This window comes from Eublepharis macularius, chromosome 13 (assembly GCF_028583425.1).
Source record: "Eublepharis macularius isolate TG4126 chromosome 13, MPM_Emac_v1.0, whole genome shotgun sequence".
In the NCBI taxonomy this organism is placed as follows: domain Eukaryota; kingdom Metazoa; phylum Chordata; class Lepidosauria; order Squamata; family Eublepharidae; genus Eublepharis; species Eublepharis macularius.
The window spans coordinates 49,276,328-49,293,278 of NC_072802.1; the positions used below are offsets into that span (position 1 = coordinate 49,276,328).

General features: G+C 47.2%; 2 protein-coding genes across 2 annotated transcripts in view; one reads left to right on the forward strand and one right to left on the reverse strand.

Moving 5' to 3' along the window:
* Positions 1-6,720: 6,720 nt before the first annotated feature.
* On the reverse strand, positions 6,721-14,525 carry PXMP2 (peroxisomal membrane protein 2). Its single transcript, XM_054995779.1, has 5 exons — positions 14,329-14,525; positions 10,822-10,938; positions 9,837-9,999; positions 8,339-8,458; positions 6,721-7,231 (listed from the first exon to the last, which is right to left on the reverse strand). Exons 1-5 carry the CDS (start codon positions 14,436-14,438, stop codon positions 7,163-7,165), a joined length of 579 nt encoding a protein of 192 aa, XP_054851754.1. The 5' UTR covers positions 14,439-14,525; the 3' UTR covers positions 6,721-7,162.
* Positions 14,526-15,064: 539 nt separating this feature from the next.
* Positions 15,065-16,951, forward strand: part of POLE (DNA polymerase epsilon, catalytic subunit) — a 53,533-nt gene continuing 51,646 nt past the window's right edge. Inside the window, exons 1-2 of the mRNA XM_054996785.1 lie at positions 15,065-15,147; positions 16,185-16,320. Of these exons, the coding sequence (XP_054852760.1) occupies positions 15,068-15,147; positions 16,185-16,320 (216 nt within the window). The 5' untranslated portion in view covers positions 15,065-15,067. The remainder of the gene's footprint in view (positions 15,148-16,184; positions 16,321-16,951) is intronic.

Sequence of the window (16,951 nt, forward strand, 5' to 3'; positions counted from 1 at the left end):
GACAAGAAAGGCATCCCCTGCCAATCCTGTCGTTCAGTTCAAGATTCCCTTTGAATTTAGTGGACTCTGATGTTGAAAATCCAAAGTGGTAGCCCCTTTGGATCCAGGAGTGCGATCTTGAGACTGTTGTGTGTGTTGTGTCCCCCCCACACACACACACACAGCCATTCAAGCGCTTCTAGCCCCTTGAACGAAGCCCAGCCTCTGTGCTTCTCACTGCTCCGAGGAATTCCTCATCGCAGCCTGCTCTTGAGCCCAATGCTTTGGTCATTCGGGTGACTTCTTCGCTAGAAGCTAATCCTGTGCACAGAGAGGAACTCTCGGCACCTGCAACACGGAGGAACTACAGTACCTTTTGAACTCAAGGCCAAGTGCGCCCCCTACTGGGAGCCAAATCTTGGAATTGCTCTCTTTAAAAGAGAGCAGATTCCGAGAAGATGGGGCTGGTGTTTTCTTTTTAAAAGCAAGAAGGCAGGTCCAAATGCAAGTCAAACAGGCTAGCGTGTCATTCTGACAACTAGCCATGGCTGCCAACTTTTTTCTGGCCCTGCTCCTGACGCAGAATAAACGTTCTCTCTTTGCTTCATCCCTATGCCAGAGAAAAGGCTTGCAGTGGCTGCCACATTAGTAGGGAGAACCGATGAAACAGAATACAAGGCTCCCATAGCCTGGTGCTCACTCACAGCTGCTGGCTTCATGCTTGCAGCTAGGACTGCCAACTGTGGCTTGGGGACTTCCTGAAGATTTGAGGGGGGCAGGGGGAGTGGAGTCTGGGGAGGGAACTATATGGAGATGTGATGCCAGAGAGTCCACCTGCCCAAGCTGCCATCTCCTCCAGGGGAACCGACCTCAGTAGTCTGGAGATCAGTTGTAATTCTGGAGGTTGGTAACCCAATTTGCAGCAACCTCAGCCTTCCGCCTTGCAGCACTGCCCTTCTAGGGTGGCCAGTCCATCTTTATTTCTGAATCTGCTGCCTTTTCCCTACCAACAGCCTGACACAGCAAGGCAGGCAGCAAGTGACTCTTCCGCCGGCATGGAGGCAAAGCGATAAGAAAAGTTTCTTCCTGCCTATCAGGTTGTTGTTCATAGTACTACAGCAGGGCTAGGAGAATAGATGGCAACCCTCAGAGCCTTCTGTTGGCCTTATTACAGGAACATACCCTACAATCGCACTGTTACACAATCTCATTTAGAATCCCACACTAAAGATGAATGGCCCCACACCTGGCTCAAACCACAGAGGAAATGGAGCCTGAGCTCCTGCAGCAAGTTGGAGCTGGGCTGGGCGGTGTCTAGGAGAGCCCAAGGCAAAACCAATTCCACTGCCACCACCGAAGCAGCACCAACAAATTCAAGAACCCCGAGCCGACCATGCTTTCTCTATTTCTTTCCTAATGTCTGCCGTTTTCTCTGCTTTACAAAGGCAGTTGCCGGAGATCACAAAGCTCTTGGTCATGTTTCCTGGCATGCAGGAGATGCCACCCAGCTGGTAAGCTGCTACACTGTCTCGCTGCCCTTTCATTGCAAAGCACAGGCTGTGGCTTTCTCTCCAAGAAGTTTGTGCACCTGGGATTTGGGCTCCCAGGAAAGTAGACTAGCATACCTGTAGAGGTGAGCTAGTTTGTGCAACAGCAGTCCGATGGAAGGAAGTGTAGAAGAAGGTCCAGTAAGATGAGCCTCCAAAGGTGGTTTTTAAATGGTTCAAACATAGCTACGCTCAGTCAACAAGCCAGAGAGTTACAGCAAACAAGGAGTTTGAGACTGCTGGCTTCTGGCAGGGCCCATTCCCATACTTACACTGATGCCAGGACTCAGACTTGGAGAGGGCCTGCTCAGTTACAACATTTCTAGTTTTGTAGACGGCTTGGCAGATATACAGCTCAAACAGGAGAAGCTGCAGCTGCCAATATTCCCTCCTCCACATAGGAGTTATCCTGAGGCCGCCTTCGGAAGGTTTTGGGGCGTGCCTGCAAAGTCCCCACTCGTGACAAACCCCATCAGCAAATGCAGCCCAAGCAGGAAAAGCCACCCTGCAAGCAGCCATCATGCACTGGGGACTGGGGATATCCAGGGCTCCTGCAGGTCCTTCAAAGAAGCCGAATCCCTGCATTGAGTTGTTTGCTGTGTGCGCGGGGAGTCTTCACACGGAACAACAACGGGCTCCCTCAGCCGACGCAACTACAATCTTTTGCTAGTAACTGCTCTAATTCAATTATCAGCTCTTCAGATATTCCTGCGCGGCTTTGAACTCTGGTGTGGCATTTGCAGCTGGCCCCAAACTGGATTTGCTTTTCCATTACAGATGCTGCGTTCTGATCACAGCAAGGTCCTGTTGTATTAGCATTCAGCTCATCAAGGAGGCTGTGCTAAGGGAGTCTTTCCACACCAATCCACAAAAATAAGCAGCTGTATTCTCCCCGCCCCCAAGCACCAGAGGATGCCTCTTCCACCTACATTTGGCTAATAAGGTGTTGTGGGGGAATCTTCCAAGGGAACCGCCAACCTCTCTTCCAGTTCTCTGCGAAGAAATAAAGGGGAGATTCCCTTCCCGATCTATTTTGTGACACATCTTCAGTCTGGTGCATAAACCACAGAGAGAGGCAGTCAGCTTTGCAAGTCCTTCCCTCACCCAGTCTTCCTTCTTAAAGCTGTGAAAAAAACATTAAGGGGTTTTTCTGAAGTGGTTTCTTAGGTGGTAGCACACCCAAGGGAAAGACAGCCAATTTTTCCCTTTGGGATTCCCTGCAGTTTAGTGGCATTCAGCTGTTCTATTTTTTAAGACTCTTATACCCTGCTTTTCTCCCCAAAAGGGATCCACAGTGTCCTACAATTTCTTTCTCTCTTCCTTCATTTTTATCTTCACAACAACCGGGTGAAATAGGATAGGCTAAGAGTGACTGGTCCAAGCTCACCCAGCAGGATTCCATGGCAAAGCGGGGATTTGAACCTGGATTCTAATCTGATACTCCTACACCAAATTGTCTGTTTTGGTTCTGTCATTGCTTTTTTAATTTTTTATATGTAACTGATTGACTTGTTTATCCCATCAATAGCCCTGCAGCCATTAACATTCCCCGTTTACAGATGGAGAAGAGAGACAGAAAGTAAATGACTCATGCAAAGCAACTTCAACGGGAAGCACCCCCAGCCATCAGTTCCAGGGTATGGAAATCAACGCAACGAAGCATTGCCTGGCCAGCTTGCAGAGAAGTGCATCTGAACCCTACATCTCCCACTGTGCTGCTTTTAATGGCACCCATAAGGAACCACTCACGGAGGGCCGCCCCAGCTTGTGGCTCATGGCACAGTCACCTTGATGCATCACAGAATTCATAAAACTGGGATGGATGAAAAAGCCAACTAATGTCCCAGGACACTCTGAAATGTGACAGGCAAAGCCTTTCTGTACTAGAAAAGCTTCACCAGTGTCACTTCTGTCTTTTGGGTTGCTAAGGAAAAGGGAAAAGCAGTGACACCCTTTCACAGGTTGACCTTGTCGTTCAAACTGTATGGCCTACTGCAAGCTGTGAATAAGAGATTGCCAGCTTGCGTAAGGACCTGCCCACTTACTGAGATCTTCAACACAGACCCCATTCTGAGTTTCCTCATCTTTTGAGGAGCAACATGGGACTACCAGAAACAGGGCTTTTTCTGGGGTGGCCCCCTGCTTTTGGAAAGCTTTCCTTGCACCTGCTCACCAGGCACCTGCATCTTTTTTTTTTAGGCAGCAGATAAAACCATTCTTGCTTTGATGATCAGTGCACGTTCATTGGAGTTTGGTGCCCCCATCACCTTTGCTGCAGCTTTACATGTTTTTGCTAGGCTGTCTGCATGGACACCTTCTTGGAATTTCAACACTGGCCACCCAGTACTATTCCTGATTATTCGGTTTCATTATATTTTCACAGACATCTTCTGCGCCACCTCGACAAATCAGCCAAGAGGCAATTTAAAGAAAGCATTTGCATCAGCTAACTGGAACAACAGAGCCAAGCCACAGTGGTGCCGTGCGTGAGATCTTGCCCCCTTAAAAGATCTGGTAAAGTGTGATAGTTGAGAGCTATATAGATCAGGAAGTCACTGGTTCCAATCACAAATGGCTTGGCTAAGCCATCTCTCTCACAACCTCACTTCCCCTTTGGAATAAAGGAAATCAATATACTTGTCTACCTCACAAGGCTGTTGTAAGGATTACAAGAAGGCACTATATACATAAAGCAGTTTGAACTCTCAACTCTATGCTTTACTTAAACCAGCCTTTGTCTCTGACTCTGGGCAAGGCGTAACTCTTTGGCTTATACTCTTTGTCATTCTGTCTCGTTTCACCTCCAGCAGGGAATCCTCTAAATTAACAGGCTCTGCTTGTCCCATTTCTTGCTGCAAGCTTTGCAGACCGATTCCCCTAATAATGCAGAAGTTCTGCCAGAAAAGCAAGACTGGCACCTGGTGGCGGATTTTGCTAATAGCTGCTCTTTGTAACTGAGCAGCCAAGTCCCAAAAGCCACAGAAGAATTTCTGAAGAGGATCAGAACCAGCTTCTCCCTTTCCCAGCAACGTAGTCCCATTCCTCATCCAACCCTGGGCGCTTGATAGCTGCAAATGCATAAAGGAGGGGGGCAGTCTTTCTTGGGGGCAAGGCAGGAGAGAGACACCATCCTCATTCCCAAGCATGTTTCTTCCGTTGAGATGAACAAACACTTCTCAGCTCTCTCAGCCAGAAGCAGCTTGTCTGCTTTCTGAACAGTCGCTCCTGGCTCCCAATTTGGTACACACCAAGTTAATACACAGTGAGCAACGCCCTTCCCGTGAGCTCTGAGCTCCAAAGTTCCACCCCCAACTCCCCCCTCCCCATATCCTCATGATGGATTTTAATGGCAGTGAACTGCTTAGGGAACAAACACTCACTGAAAAGATAGTATACATTTAAGCGAGAAATACACATCAAAGGCACAGCAATGGTCCCATTTCACAGACTGCAATACTAAATCCTTCCCCTGAATCCAGCAGCCAGAGATGAAGGCCTAGAGAGTTCAAGGCAGCGCCCTGCTTCCATTTTGTGCTACCTTTGGGTTGCCCTTCAAACGAGCCCTTCAGATGAACAAGAATACACTATTGGCATAGATCAACACAAACATATTCATCAGGAGTGGCTTCTAATTTCAAGCAGGGCTGGGCATTTGACTTTTTTTTTTTTTTTATAAAGGCTGGCTCCGCTAGCTCTTAAGACACTATCAAATCCACAAAGTATTGCATTTAGCAGAACAATAACCAAACAAGATTATTCTCTGGCAGAGTCTGGAAGTTAAGGAAAGAAAGAAAAACAGTTTAACGCAGTACACACTCAGCTTTCATTATCCACTGACAAGTGACATCAGCAATCAAAACATGCTGGAAGTTGATGCATGGTGAAAAGGCTATGCAGAAAAGCAGCACTGCACACAACAGTCATGTCTAGAATGAGCAACACTTGCTTAAAAACGTTTTTCTAAGTTGCATGAATGATGTTTCTGTATTGATTTTGCTTCTGAAGATGTTCAACCTAGGAGGCAGGCTGGAGGGGAACAGAAGACTAGCATGGCGGGGTAGTTAAAGGCTAAATTGGAGAGATCTGGGTTCAAATCCTCACTCAGCCCTAAAGTGCAGGAATGACCTTAATCCAGCCTTTCAACCTCACTTGCCACACAGGATTGTTATGAAGATAAAACAGAGAACCGTATGTGCTACTCTTGAGCTCCTTCAAAGAGCACTGAGATTTTAAAAAATGGGACCGGAGCCCCTAGACCAGCTCCCTGCTTGATGCAAGGCCTTGCATGAACTACAGTCACGTGCAACTTCTGACCAACTCTCCAGAGCCTCATTCTCATTAGCAAGTGTTACACGCAGGGAGGCCCTGCGAAGAAGACTTTTGCCACAAGGAGAAGAAATGAGTAGCTGGTCTGAACAGGGAGACATTTATTTCAAACTCAACTGAGTCAGCGTTGGGCAGCTGAAGAACTCTGTTCTCAGTACCCCCACTGCAACTGAGCCTTGTCGTCTGCACATTTTAGAGACTTTTCTCGTCCTGCCCCATCTCATGGAATGAGAGGGGGAGGAATCTATATCAACCATGAGAAAGACCTCCAAGGCCCTCCTTTTTAAGAGGGAACTTGTGGTTTCCAAAGGTGATTTCAGTTCCCCAGTTCAGATGGAGAGCTTATCTTCGCAATACAGTATTGGTTCCTGTAGGGGACTGGGTTGTTACTGATCATTGTTTAATGCACGTTGATTGTGTTTTTTACATGTCTTTGCTTCAAACTGAAATACAAAGTTTCAAACAGAAATAAATAAAAGATGGCAGCCAGCTCCAACAGTGAACATGTTCACATTACCACCTTGGCTATGAAATCCAAAGACATTCAACAAGCAGTACATCTCTAGCTTTTTACGGTCTACGAAAGGGACTACCTCAATCACGCCATGGGCATTATTATGCATGTTTAGAGAGAGAGTTGGGGAGAAATTGCAATTATGTAGAATTCAGTTACAGCGCAGAACACTGCAATGTCAACCTAAGCAGAATTACACCCTTCTAAGCAAGCTAACTTCAATGGACTTAGACAGATGAAACTCTGTTTAGGATTGCACTGTTAATCTATTTTAAGAGCTGAGTGCCAACAGCCTTGTTTTTAATTGACTCCTGCACTCAAGGGAAATAAGATACTACAAGCTGAAATCAGGCATTTTATCATTGAAAAGATTTTAAAAATTTTATTTCGTTTTGTTTTCAAAGACCAAATCCCAGGACACAGTTTTATCAACCCTATTAAGCACCATTTTTAAAAGTGTTATTGCTTGCTGTTCCCTCAGCAAAAATTAGACACAAAATTAAAATAAATGAAAAACAAGAAAGGCTGGGTTAGATGTGCTTGTTAGGACAGTAAGTCCTCGAGAATCCCAGCTCAGGGCCAGCTTCCTTTTTCATTAGGCTCCGGAAAGTGTGCAGAGAAAGCAGCGGCTTGGATCACAGGGAATGCAAATAGTCACAGAACTCCGTCCGTGCAGCAGCAACAGCTGTTTCTCTCAGGGCAGGTCCGCCTTTTTTTCCTCCCATGAAGCACAAAGGTCAGGTTCCTCCACCAGGGGCAACTACTGAGCCCAATCCCATGGCTCACACATAGTCACTCACTTCTTGACAGAGGCCAGATAGGCAAACCAGAAGAGGGCCACTAGGTTTCCAAACAGCACTCGGAACTGAGGAGAGAAGAAAGCCAAAATCACTTAAAGAAGAGAGGGAGGGGGAGAAGAGAGCGGAGAGGGGAATCAGCCATCTCCACTGGCTCAAGCAGGGATGGCGGTCCAGGGGTCTCTGGGTGGCTTTTGTAGCAGAAAGGGCCTAGGGTCAAGTCTCTACAAAGCAACAAGTATACCACCTCATCGTCTGTGATCATTTGAAAAGTGGAATGGCTTGTGTTCGCCAACAGATCTCTGGAACAGCACTGATGAAGACTGTAAATCATGGGGAGGGTTAATAACCAGAACTTGTCCTCATAAAAGGAAAGGCAAACTCACCTGGGATTCTTTAGATGGGGGGCGGGGGGGGGACACACCGACATGTAACTAACCAGGCAGTTCCTCTGAGGGAATGACATTGTTTGCAGAAAAGGTGGCGCCAATTACCACAAGTTTCCCTGCCCACTGCAGATCCCCACTTCACCCACTATGCTGGTCCTGAGGGTCCGCTAACTCCCAGGAACAAAATTTCAGGGATGGGGGGGCTCGGTAGGCTGCAGCAGAAAAGAAATGCAGGAAGGTCCCATTCCGTGAAGTCTGCAGAGGGTTGGACGTGCATCACTTAACGGGTGCGGTAGTGGGGATTGTGACAGGGTTTTATAAAATTCTGAACAGCATGAAGAGATGGAATTTTACCCTCTCTTTCTTCAGCGCTCGGATCAGAACTCAAGGTCACCCCAAACCATTTTTTTTAGACTGATCAAAGGAAGGATTTTCTTCCACAACACAAGAAACACAGAATTCACAGCCAAAGGATATGGCAATGGCTGGAAAAAATTAACTTTACACTCAGAGGACACCCCCCCCCCGCCCCCCGAGCAAACCAACAGTGACCTTGGGCAAGTTGCAACCTCCCCGTTACTGTTGCCCCGTCTTCAAGAGCAGAAATAAGAGGACTGATTCAAAGGCCAACTTCGCACATGCAGTTGCATGGGAGCTGCTTCCAGGCGATCCCACACTGCTAGAAAGCATGTCCAAATTAAACATGCCACATGGGGAAGGAGGGCTTTCCAACCTGATCTGCACACTGCAAAAGGTTCAATGCTGGAAGGAAAGAATGGCACCCACCTGATTAGGAACATAGTTAACATTAACAAACTGGATGGGCGTCCATACTTTCCAGTTCATTTTCAAGGCAGGCCAATAACTAGACTTTATCCTCTTCATGAAAGCAGATGTGTCTTTCCCCTGGAAAACAAGCACGGCAGCAGCTGAGCTCACCAAGCCCCCCCAATTCCTGGAGCCAATCAAAGAATTAACAGAGCACATCCACCCACCACAACTAAGTGCCTCCTTGCCTGGGGTGGGGCACTTGAGCTACTTTTCACATAGCTACTTCTAGAAGAGAGGCTTGGCAGGGGGAAACTCCGCTCAAAGAAAAGCCTACTCTACAAGCTCTGTTGTCAAGAGTGCCATTTTTGGCATACCTCTGCCATCTCTCACTTGAAAATTAAAGGGATGAGCACCAGATTAAGCTCAGCATGTGCCAGTTGCTGACCCCTTTATTAAAGGGACCACAACAAGGTATACAGATTTTGTATCAGCATTTGAAAACCATCCACTCTGACACAGGGTATCTGAGAACCTAGTATTTTGTTGTGCATAAGAGCCAGGGAGGTGGTTGGGGAAATCAGCTCCAAATTTTGGTTTATCTGGGGGGTGGGGTCCACACACGCATGCATGTGGTCAAGTCACAACCAATTTATGGCGATCCCAGCAAGTGGCTTTCAAGGCAAGCAAGGAGCAGAGGTGGTTTGCCATTGCTTTCCTCCACAGAGTCTTCCTTGATGGTCTCCCATCCAAGTACCAACCCTACCTAGCTTCTGAGATCTGATGCAATCAGGCTATACTAAACTGTTCCATCACCCATCTATGGTCACACAGCATGTGTTTATCACTTGGTTCCTCATCACCTGGAAATAATTCACAAACACCTGCCTATCAACACTCAATGCCAGCAACTTCAAACTGGTCATGAAAGATTAAACAAAGACACTACTTTTTTAAAAACTTGCCTGCCATGATCACAAACATATTCCTTTCAGCAGAAGCTGTTCATGAGCTCAGAAGCAAGTCATTAAGCTGTCACTGAGCAGACGTCAAGCACATTTTTAATCAGCCCTCAGTGAATCACATGTGTCAATTTCACTGGAAGCATGTCTGGGCCACATGAAGATCGAGTGTGGGCTTGCATGTGTGAACTGTGGGTATTAAAGGATCAACCTGAGCAGGCCTTTTTTTCTGGGAAAAGAGGTGGTGGAACTCAGGACTGCATAATGACGTCACTTTGGGTCAGCTGGAACAAGGGGAGAGTTTTTTAAAGTTTAAATTGCCCTCAGCAAAAATGGTCACATGGCCGGTGGCCCCGCCCTCTGATCTCCAGACAGAAAGGAGTTTAGAATGCCTGTCTGGATATCAGGGTGGGGCCACGGGCCATGTGACCATTTTCAAGAGGTGCTGGAACTCCATTCCACTGTGTTCCAGGAACCTGAGCATGTGAACCAAACCTATTACCAGAAGCTAAAGACCTACCTCCTAAACCTGTTACCAGAAGCTAAAGACCTACCTCCAGCACATTCATGACATAGAAAAAGAGTAGAAGGAAAGCTGGGGCAATGATGACTCGGTCCACCAAGAGTCTCTTGACAATGGAAAAAGGCACATCGGGAGGGAACAGCTGGTCCAAGTACAGGTAGAAGTAGTGACTCAGTGGCCCTGTGAATAAGAACCTGGCAAACCAAATACAACAGAAAAGTCTACATGTTTTCCATACTGACACGGTAGCAAATTAGCGAGTTGTAAAACTCATCTTAGTGAGTGCTGCTGGTGTAAAAGAAACACCTGCACATTCCCTGATAGCTATTGGCTGCACTGCCATGATGTCATGAAATGTTTGCAAATGTTCTGGCTGCTCATGCTTAAATTGCCAGTAATGGACTGTTGGCAATGCAGGTTCTGTGAGAGAAGTGAAAGGTCAGTTCAGGGGCAGCAGGGAGATTGATATGAGAGCCAAACACAGAAGAGACAGTATGCTGTTGGCTTGAAAGGAGGAACAGAGGCATCCACGGCAGGTTAAGAGGTCAAGGGCTGGAAAGGTGTGGGAGAAGATCCACAGACAAAAAGGCTTAAGAAAAAGCTACAGAATATGTTCTGGGCTGACAGAGCAGGTAATTAACAGAAGGGTTGGGATGAAGACCTCAAGGAAAAGGGGAGGGGGGGGAAAGCTCACAAAGAGCCTGGAGACAAAAGTGGCTGTATGATTCGGTAGGCAGAGAATGGCAGGGAAAGATGCCTTTGAGGCTGGGGAGTCAGGGAACCAAGGAGCAGCAAGTGATGGAGGCGAAACACACAGATTGCACTAGCCTGCCCTAACTGGTTGCAGAGGGTAGCAGGAATTGCCTAAGGAAGGGGTACTGCCTTGTTCCCCAAAGGCAGCCGCAGCTGCACCCTTCAGATCTTGATAGGCCTTTTGGCACCGTACTCTGCAATTAGCGAGCAGCTCAGATCCCTCTTGCAAAGCAAAGCCTCCTCCTCGCCACCTACTCACTTACCCATAGGTGGCAAATCTCAAAGGCCCGCCCAAGTCAAAACTTTTCGAAGGGCCTCTCTTTTTCCGGCTCTTCTCAATGATCTGAGACAGGAGGCTCCCGAGAGCTGATAGAAGGGCACTGCAGGAAAGAGGGGGACAGCGGATTAGCATCTGGGGCCAAAACCAAAAAGGTCATGTTAACAACTCATTCCAAGGGTGGTGCTCGGTCCCAGGCGACAGGAAGTGATGCAAATGGCGTCATAAGAAACAGAAGGGCATGCATTTGAACGTCTTCACTGTAAATTTGTTTTCCCTGCTCACTGAAAGGGAGCACATAAGGGAGAAGACTCTTGCTTTAACACCTCAAGGAGAAAATGTTCTTTTCAGGCAGGGACATTTTACCTTTTTTCCCAGAGTGGGGGATCTAAGAGAAAGGTGCAATCCCCTACCTGCAGTCCAAAAAGAAGTCCCAAGTATCTGTACCATGTGACCTACCTGCATGGCCAGGTCAGCTCTGGCTGGCTTCCCTTGCTGCTCCCCTCTACCCCCAACACTCCAATCAGACTGCCCAAAATCTCAGTAAGGATATGTGCTATTATGGCTTATTACAGAGACAGATAAATTCAACAACCTCATTTTGGATTTAAGAGTGTCAAATAAGCTCTGCCGGACCATACCAAAAGTGCATCGAGCCCAGCATCCATGACCAATCAAATGCTGGTGTAAAGACAAGCAAGGCAGGAAAGCAACTGTGCGCATAACTTCAAAACATGGAGGATCCATCTAGACTAGACTAATTTGTCCACATAGTACGAAATGGGCCGCCACCACAATCTCCGACGTAACAGCTGCTCAGCCAAAAGGGAACATCACAACACAACACAGAGTCACCTTCCACAATGGGGCCTGGTAGAGAAGCCCAGAGTACTTGAAAGGGTTCCTTTCCTTGCTCTTAATGGCTATAACCTGGGGGTTTACCCCATGATTACATACATAGATCTAAACACTCAAATACATTAACAGGTGATTACCTCCAGCTAAACAATGATGTAAAAATTACAGTCATTGCTCATACAGGGAGGAACACCTTAAATCAGGACACGTCCAAGGAATGTGATTTGGAAATATTCATACAGGATATAAGGGCTCTCTGGGGAGAGGCCATAGCGAGTGGCAAAGCAGACGGTTTGCATTCAGAAGATCCCAATATTTCAGGTATCTCCAAGATTGCAAGCAACACAACCAGGAAAGATCTCCAACCTCAGAAAGCCACTGCTCGCCAGGGAAAACAGCGCTGGGTTAGATGGAACATGGTCCGTACGGTGCATTTCCATAATAAAATTAATTGCCAGAGCACCTCCACCCACAGCTTTGCTCCCACTTCTGTCTTAAGAGAGCAGAAAGTGAAGCAACTTCTTCATGCGCAAGAAGCCAGAGCAGAGCTCAAACAACCCAACTCCCACAGAGCAAAGATTTAGGGAGCTCTTTCAGATCATGTGCCAAGGCAATGGCTTTCCATACACAGGCTCCTGCCATGCATGGGTGTTGCACAGGCCTCTCCCGGTGACAGGCTTCTGCTTGTGAAAAAGCTTGAGGAACTGCACCTGCTGCTACCTAAAGACACCCATGCATCTTGCAACAACCAGACACGTCCCTAACATTTCCCACTCCTCATAGTCGATGAAGGGAGCTCTGACTCTCAAAAGCTCACACCCTGGAAATCTAATTGGTCTTTAAGGTGCTACTGGACCCAAATCCAGGTGCTACAAACCAACACGGTTACCCATATGGGACTATTTCACTTCCACTTTCCCTTTTTCTACACATCATGAGAAAACACCACACCAGGAGTAAAGGCAAGCAGTTATACTAGCAAAGCAGGTCCAATTATGCTCGGGCCTAATCTTCAGAGCAGGCTATGTGCCTCACAAGGGCCAGTGTCTGTTTGAGGTACTTACCAAGCATGGTGATCAGAGCGGCTTCAGGCTAGTCACCATATTTTCTTATGGATGCTGAACACTGATGGGTAAAATATTCTGAGATAGCTTGTCCATTCAATCTGAACACTTCCAGGGAATCTCAGTTAGCTGGCTTGTGATTCTAAAGTTAATAAGTCACCTATCCAAGTATGGAATCTGTTAATGACTATCAGGTTTCAAAGGCCCCATGACAAATCTTTAAGCCAAGCATGTTGTGCACCAACTTCTAACTCATGTTTCTGAAGGCACTTGCTTCCAACCAAAGATTGTTAGCAAGCTAACGCTATGACCTTAAGTGTGCTTATTTGCTGTAAGTCAGTCCCATTCAGCTTGGTAGGGCTTACTTCTCAGTAAACATGAATCTGGTCCGTCAAGATCAGAATCATCTATCGATTCAGACTGATAGCAGCTCTCTGTGGCCTTCGGTAGAGCTCTTCCATATCACCTACTACCTCAGGCCCTTAACTGGAGATGCTGGGAATTGAACCTGGGACCTTCTGCTTGCCAAGAAGATGCTCTCCTAGTGAGGCACTACCCCTCCCCAAACATGCAGCCCCTCCCCAACATGCTTACAAATCAGGCTGTAAGGACACAATGCCAAGAAGGGTAGCTCGAACCCCCTGAACTCAGAGCACCAAATCAAGTGTTGAACTGGTTGAAGGGGAGATGTTTGGGCTTCAATCATCTGCACACTTTCTTGGGAGTAAGCCCCACTAAACACAGGAGAACTCACTTCTGAACAAACATGCTTAAGTTCAAACTGCAAATTTTACTTAGAGCTGCGGCATTACTTTTCTAAGAAATTAAATCCCTTGGAATTAAGTGGGTCTTTTTGCTGAGTGAACCTGCTTGGGATCAGGCAGTATCTTCGGAATAAATTAAGACCGTCTGTTATGCATATTTATCTAGGAGTAAGCTCCATTGAATATAACAGGACTTTTCGTGATTAGACATGCATAGGAGTCAACCGTGAGCACGTGCATTAATAAATTAAGTCCCGTTGAAAATGAGGATTTGAAAGTGGAAGCTTTCCTGAGAGTAAACCTGCTAATTAAGATAACCGAGGTTTACGACTGTTTTCTATTAATTAAAGCTGCCCAAGTGGCATGCACCTTCACCTGAATTTAAGCTACACGAAACTTAATGGGGCTTATTTCTGGGGTTGATGCTGCAGGTTTGAAACATGCAAGCTGCTCCTTGCATTCCATTCCCAGCAACGGCAAATGTCCATTTTGTGGCAGCGCGCAGCAAAGGCTAGGAAAGTTGCCATGGGAGAGTGCCTGGCACCGCACTCACCAGCGCCGCGGAGACGGGGGCTTGGCAGAAATTAGAGGGGGAGAAAAAGTGGAAAGTACTGGTAAGCACTAAGCAGATTTCCTCGGAAGTAAGGCGCATATTGTCTTGTTCTCAGCTGAGCATATGATTGCAGTTTGGAATTAAACCAGGAAATGGTTGCATGCTTACTGGGAAGAAAGCCCCACTGAGTTCAATGGGTCTTACTCCCAAGCAAGCGCCGTCTGAACTAGAGCCCGGCTAATCTTCACACGCACCTGGTCACGGCTTTCGTGAGCACCGGGTAGAGACGCAGCAGGAGCAAGTACCGCGCAAGCAACTTCTGGGGCAGAGGCCCCGATTCGAGTTTGGAAAGCACCGGAGACATCACGCAAGGCTAAGTGAAAAGAACGCAGCTACTGAGCATGCGCTCAAGCCTCCAGTCCCAATGAGAACCAAAGGTCTTTTTCTTCGTGTCTCTTCGGTCTACAAAGCATCACCCCGCGTGGCATCTACCCACAATATTGGCCAATCAGGGAAAGGGGAGGAGAAGACAGTGGTTGAGGGGGCGTGGCAAGGAGAGAAGAGGAATCCGAGCTGGGACTTTCACTGTGAGGGGAGGGGTCCGAGTGTTTGTGGGTGGGGTGGCTCTTAGAGGCGGGTACCTTCCCACCCATTGGGGAACAAGGAGTGATTGATGTTGCGATTATCAAATCGTCTGAAGAGTGGGAGGAGATGGTAACGAAAGGGGAGAGGGGCGTGACTATTAGTTTCACGGCGCAAGGGTTTGAGGCGACAAAAGAAACCGAAGGGGGCGAAAATCGTTGCTCCTATTAGTTAGGAGCCGGGAGGGCGGGCCCCCAAGCCTAGTCGTGATTGGCTGCGACGCGCGAACCCCGTCTTCGCTTGATACTCCCGGGTTTTCGCGGGAGAGGTGCTTTACTTCTCGCGAGGTTTCTCTAAGCGCGCGAAACTCTAAGAGGGGCTGAGGCAGCAGGAGGCAGAATTTTGGCTAGGATGGCGCAGAGGAAGGGCGGCGGGTGGCGCCGCTGGCCACAGCAGGCCCCCGCGGAAGAGGCTGACGGAGAGGCGCCGAGGTGAGAGGCGCAGGGGGATGAGGGGGCTGTGCATGTGCAGAATGCCAGAGAGAGGGCGGGGCCTCGGAGCTGTCAAATATTTTAAAGGGTTGCCAACCTCCAGGTGGTGGCTGGAGATCTCCTGGAATTACAGCTGATCTCTGAGTGACGGCAAAGGACAACATTGGAGGGTGGACTCCAAAATGTCATTATGCCTCACTGGGGTCCCTCCCTTCACTCCCCAGCATCCCCCCCACACACACACCCCAAATCTCCAGGAATTTCCCTACCTGCAGCTTACTTCAGGAGCCTTGTCCTTGCTCGTGTTCATCATGCTTTATCGGTCAATAAGTGCAATGAGGGATTTTGACCCAGGTCTCCCAGATCCTAGGCTGACACTCCAGCCACTATATCACACTGTCTCTCTGTATCCCAGATCCTAGTCCAGCATTCTCACCACGACGCTGGTTTTGATGCACATTTTCCTTGCCACTCATTTAAACACTCCAGTCAAGATGGATGAAATAAGAGTCAGCAGAAACATTGGTGGTTGTTACCATTTCTAGCCTAAAAAGACATGTGCCTTTTTATGCATGTTATTATGAATGTGGCACTCTTTCCAGTCTGAGCTGCATTGGGTCGCTTACCAGAGAGAGAGAGAGATGCTGTGCATATTGTGCAAATAAGAAACATGTGTTATGACTGGTCAGTAAATGAAATCTTGTGCTTATGCTATGCACGTTGTATCAGGTGAACATGCATGAAGCCTAGTGTTCATGAGCTTTCTGCAACTGAGATGCACTTTTATTGTGTTCAAAGATTCTTAAGACACAGCTGTAGGAAGCTTTGAAATGATCATGCAAGAGAATATCTTTGCAACTTTAAGTGCCAGAAATTTTCTTTTAAAAGACAGAGAGAAAGCTGGGGATCTTGGTGAACTGCATTCTGCACCTGTGTTGTTCTCAGCTTTTCTGTACTTCCACTGTTTTAGGTGTTTATTGACTCTGCTGTTGATGTGATTTTTGCCAATGGCATAGTAATAGTTTCTCTTGCTATAGTGATGATGGCTCCTCACTCTCTGCTCTGAGGCGCTTGGAACGCAGTCAGTGGACCGACAAGGTTGATGGACAGTTTGGGTTTGAGAGGATGAAGGAACCTGCAGAGAGGACAGGCTGGTTGATCAACATGCATCCGGTATGAACCTCTATTTTTATTTTTCTTTAATGTCTCCTTTCTGGAGTTTCAAGGAAACTTTTTCTGCTAAATGCAGAAAATAAGTTTTTTCCTGTGGTTGCCATGGGGCGGGGGAGAAGAGTTGTCACTCTTCTCAATCTAATGTCAATCTAAGGGAGTCAACATCCAGACAGTGGATAGGTTAGGAAATTAATAAGTAACTGTGCAGTGTGTAACTATGATAAATAAAATTAAGTTTAGGATTGTTTTCTTGGAACAGTGTAATGCTGAAAATCAGGGTTCTCTATGGTTGTCTGAAGTGGGACCTTACTTATATGTGGTCCCAGTAGGAAAAAAAACACCTTTGCAAAGAAGCAGACTTCCTCAGATCAGGTTTAACTTTTAGCCCTGCCTGTCTTCATCTACAAGGCATGCTGTGGTGGCATCACAACATCATAAAGACTAAAGACTCTGTAATGGAATTATTTAATACCCATTGAGAGCACAGGAGAGCACAGTTCACTGCCTGAAACTCCCCTTTCATAACAGGCATACTTTTGGCTCACTTCTTTGGAAAAAAATTGCCTGGTCATAATCTTTCTGCTCTTACATTAATCCTCAAAAGAAGATACAGATGGATCTTTGGGGACTA